The sequence below is a fragment of the Bison bison genome, unplaced genomic scaffold (genome assembly GCF_000754665.1).
Source record: "Bison bison bison isolate TAMUID 2011002044 unplaced genomic scaffold, Bison_UMD1.0 scf7180017864324, whole genome shotgun sequence".
Lineage (NCBI taxonomy): Eukaryota > Metazoa > Chordata > Mammalia > Artiodactyla > Bovidae > Bison > Bison bison.
Genome location: NW_011494896.1, coordinates 1505864 through 1510559, shown reverse-complemented (window position 1 = coordinate 1510559; position 4696 = coordinate 1505864). Strand labels below are relative to the sequence as shown.

The window sequence follows — 4696 nt, the reverse complement described above, 5'->3', positions numbered from 1 at the left end:
TCCCAACCCAGGGGTGGAACCTGGGTCTCCCACATTGCAGGCAGATTCTTTACCGTCTGAGCCACCAAGGAAGCCCCCTTGCTGAGCTAAGGGTAATTCCTAAAGCGACTTATACTGTTTCCTGTCTCCGTATCCTTGCTCCCTTTCTCTAAGTGTCCCCTTTAGTTTGTTTTAGCTTATTTCTGTTCAGCTTTATCACCCCTCTCAAGCATCACCTCCCTTGGAATGCCTCCCTTGTTCTTCTCCCCACCACGGGATTTCATGCCCTTTCTCTGAACCACCACATCCTCCATGTACGTATCTGTCATTGGCATTCATCGTGCAGCATTCAAAAAATGTGTTTTTTGAGCCACACTAACATTAATTCATTCATTCATTTACTCTTCCATGAATAAACCTTTGTGGAATGCTAGCATAGGCCCAATCTCAAGGCCTTTAGACTAGCTGGGAACACAAATGCACAGACCTGAAAAAGCAACCAACAGTAATAATCACAATGTGTTATTTGATGCAAATTTAAAGCTTTCAGTCTTTGACAAAGACCCTGACACGTCCCACTCTTTGCAACCCTGTGGACTATAGCCTTCCAGGCTCCTCTGTCCAAGGGATTCCCCAGGCAAGAATCCTGGAGTGGGTAGCCATTTCATTCTCCAGGGGATCTTCCTGACCCAGGGTCTCCTGCATTGCAGGCAAATTCTTTACCAACTGAGTCACCAGGGAAGCCCAACGCCCTGGTCTTATACAATAAAATCCAAGGGAGGACGGAGTGTTTCCTTTGCTAGAGGCCTGTCTACTTTGGAAGTAAACTTATAATAGTTATGATGGTTCTAAATTCAAAACAAAACAAAATTAAAAAGTCCCACACCTTCTTCTGATTCACTCACCATTTAGAAGCAATCTGCGTCCCATCAAGTGTAGCACTGTGGAGCCATCCCTCTTTGATGCCTTGGTCACTCAATAAACTGTGTAATTTGAATTCACCCCGAAGATGAGCAAGTTACTCTGAACATTTCCAAGTACAGGCTATAATGAGATTGAGAGGGAGGAAGAAAGGAGAGAAGTTCAGGGGGACCAGGAGGGTAGCAGAGGATGAAGGTGTAGAATTGAGCATAAAGAATAGCCCGAAATTACATGGGTATCAGGGCCGGTCAAGCAATTCATCTGGGAATTAATGGCCCCATGCACCCACCCTCTGCGGGTCATCCTTAGGGTCCTCTGAAACACCAAGGAGAACAAATACCCAGTTTCACGCTGGGTATCCAGCCCCAGGAAGAAACAAGGTCAAGCCCTTGTGTTGTGAGACCATTTCCGGGGATTCCTCTGCACACCCCAATTCCTGAAGAAGTTTCACAGCTCCAGACAATGCCAGGCATGCCCCTGGACGGCTTCTGCTGACCCTCACCCTCCTCACCCGCTTGTCTTTGTTCCTGCAGGGTGGTGCTCAGCATGGCGGGGACTCCAGGGCACCCCATCTTCCTCCTCCTCCTCCTCTGTGCTGTTGGGCAGGTGAGCCCCTACAGCACCCACTGGAAGCCCACCTGGCCAGCCTACCGCCTCCCCGTGGTCCTGCCCCAGTCCACTTTCAACCTGGCCAAGCCAGACTTTGGAGCTGAAGCCAAGCTGGAAGTGTCCTCCTCGTGTGGACCCCAGTGTCATAAGGGAACCCCACTGCCCACTTATGAAGAAGCCAAGCAGTACCTGTCCTACGAGACCCTCTATGCCAACGGCAGCCGCACCGAGACGCAGGTGGGCATCTACGTCCTCAGAAGTGGCGAGGGGCAGTCTTCCGGGAAGTCTCGGAGGAAGCGGCAGATTTACGGCTACGACAGCAGGTTCAGCATCTTTGGGAAGGATTTCCTGCTCAACTACCCCTTCTCAACCTCCGTGAAGCTATCCACGGGCTGCACTGGCACCCTGGTGGCCGAGAAGCACGTGCTCACAGCTGCCCACTGCATTCACGACGGCAAGACCTACGTGAAAGGAACCCAGAAGCTCCGGGTAGGCTTCTTGAAGCCCAAGTTTAAAGACGGCCAAGGGGCCAACGACTCGCGCTCAGCCCTGCCGGAGAAGATGAAATTCCAGTGGATCCGGGTGAAACGCACCCACGTCCCCAAGGGTTGGATCAAGGGCAACGCCAACGACATCGGCATGGATTACGACTACGCCCTCCTGGAGCTCAAAAAGCCCCACAAGAGAAAGTTCATGAAGATCGGGGTGAGCCCGCCTGCCAAGCAGCTGCCGGGGGGCAGGATCCACTTCTCGGGTTATGACAACGACCGACCCGGCAACCTAGTGTACCGCTTCTGTGACGTCCAGGATGAGACCTACGACCTGCTCTACCAGCAGTGTGATGCCCAGCCTGGTGCCAGCGGGTCTGGGGTCTACGTGAGGATGTGGAAGAGACAGCAGCAGAAGTGGGAGCGGAAAATCATCGGCATCTTTTCTGGGCACCAGTGGGTAGACGTGAATGGTTCGCCACAGGATTTCAACGTGGCCGTTAGAATCACCCCTCTCAAATATGCCCAGATTTGCTATTGGATTAAAGGAAACTACGTGGATTGTAGGGAGGGATGATGTGGGCAGGTTCCTCCCTGGCTGCTCTTAAGAGTCTTCATGTACTTATTTTAGGAAAGGCCAAATGTTGTCATTGGGGTGTGTGTGTGAGTGTGTGTGTGTGTGTATGTGTGTGAAATGTGTTATAATACCTTTTACCTAATTTTTTAAAATTGCAAGATGACCGGCAGTGTTATTTGAAAACTGGTTGGTGTGTCATATATCATTCAAGCAGTTTGAAGGCATACTTTTGCATAGACATGAAATACATGCTGATGTTTGGGGCAATAGGGAAGACTTAATGGTTAAGTTAATCTTTCACCTTTTGAGAACTTTGATTTTTATTTCACCTGAATTTGTTTCCAAAGTTGACATTAAATATGTGGCATATGGGAGACATAAACTCTGACGCGTGTGTATGTGTGTATTTTCTCCTGAGAGTCAACTTGTTTTGTTTTATTAGTACCTAATCATTCATGTTTCCAGATGTTCCCCACCACATACAACTCTTAGGAACTTTTACGATACTTTTGAGACAGGTGGTTATAATGTTTTGGATTTGGGGGCATTTGCACAGTAGTCCTGGATCAGTAAAATAATTTATACTGGTACACATGTAAAAGAATCCACCTGCAATGCGGGAGACCTGAGTTCGATCCCTGGGTCAGGAAGATCCCCTGGAGGAGGGCATGGCAACCCACTGTAGTATTCTTGCGTGGAGAATCCCCACGGACAGAGGAGCCTAGGGGGGGCTACAGTCCATAGGGTTGCAAAGAGTCAGACATGGCTGAGCAGCCAAGTACACACCAGCACAGACGCAATTATATCCTACAGTAAGTTGGTATCCCAGGCATCTTTCAGTTTTGAAATAGCTTCTCTTTTGAAAACCATTGCTGTGTTTTTTGGGAAGATTTCGCATGTGGCAGTGCCAGGCCTGCAGTTGCACCAGAGTAGGCAAGATTGTTTATGCCAATCCTTCCACTTAACAGGATTTCACTCACATTTCTCGAACTAGCTTTTCCAGAAGACAATAATCAGGGCCTAATTAGAACAGGCTGTATTGCTTCCCCGCTAACAGTTGTGGTCACACTAAAAACAATCATTGTATTTTACCCCTGGAGTGTAGCACATCTCATGTTTTATCATTTAGATGGAGTAATTTAAAATGAATTAAATTCCAGAAAACAATGGACGCATTGCTTGGCAGATGTCACAACAGAATAACCACTTGTTTGGAGCCTGGCACAGTCATCCAGCCTAATCAAAATTATTCGGCATAGTTGTCAGTGAGCTTTTGGGGAGCTGTGGACTTGTGCAATTTAGAAACTTTCCTCTCTTACTTCACTTGTTTTATAGTAAAAATATTTGGAAAATGCTTTAAGAAAAATCAACATGGCTTCTTTTCCATTAGCTTTTAAAAGGCCTCTTTTACTAGAATTCTCCAGGCTACAGGCATATATAATCTAGAATAAAATTGGGAATGTGAAATGGATCGGAATCATCACTTCAGTTGATGTCTTTATGAATGTTTCATCAATATAATCATCACAGTATAGAAAGAAAAGAATTTGACTTATTTTGGGTTTCCATTCTATGCCTCTCAGCCTGAGCAGTTCTTTCTAAATGTATCAATAGAGGGAGAAAAGCAAATGAATTGCAAGGCAGATATATGGTGAGTTTGCACCCCTGGCAGTTCCAGCCTGCACTGTGACTTTTTTGTGGGAGGACATTGAGATACAGCGCTGCTGTTTATACCTTCTGCAGGTGACTTTCGGCTTATGTTCCTCGAGCTTTTCGGAAGAATGACCTTGATAAGGCACTCGAGCAACCACAGCCGTAGTGCATTCTTCCAGTCACATAAGAAATACTGTGCATAGCAGAGATGCGAGGCCGCCAGGAATCTTTGGATTTCCACTACAATATGCTTTGGAATCTAACAGGAATCTAGCCTCAGGAAGAAGAGAGGTCTCCGTCTCTATGTCTGGTATTTGGGAGTTTTGTTTGTTTTCACTTTTGCTTGGTGTCAAAGGAAGTTTGCTGGACACCTAAACCAGAACTGATTTTTTTTTTTTAATAGATGCTCCTTTTACAAAGCACCTTGATTTCTTGATTTTGATTTTTTGCAGTGCTGAAACTCAACAAG

The 4696-nt window shown here is 46.7% G+C and overlaps 1 protein-coding gene across 1 annotated transcript in view; it reads left to right on the top strand.

Annotated features, from left to right (window-relative positions):
• The window catches only part of PRSS23 (protease, serine, 23), a 19127-nt gene extending 16171 nt beyond the window's left edge, over nt 1-2956 (top strand). The window contains exon 2 of the mRNA XM_010853158.1: nt 1434-2956. Coding sequence (XP_010851460.1) covers nt 1447-2574 — 1128 coding nt within the window. The 5' untranslated portion in view covers nt 1434-1446 and the 3' untranslated portion in view covers nt 2575-2956. The remainder of the gene's footprint in view (nt 1-1433) is intronic.
• The last annotated feature ends 1740 nt before the right edge of the window (nt 2957-4696 follow it).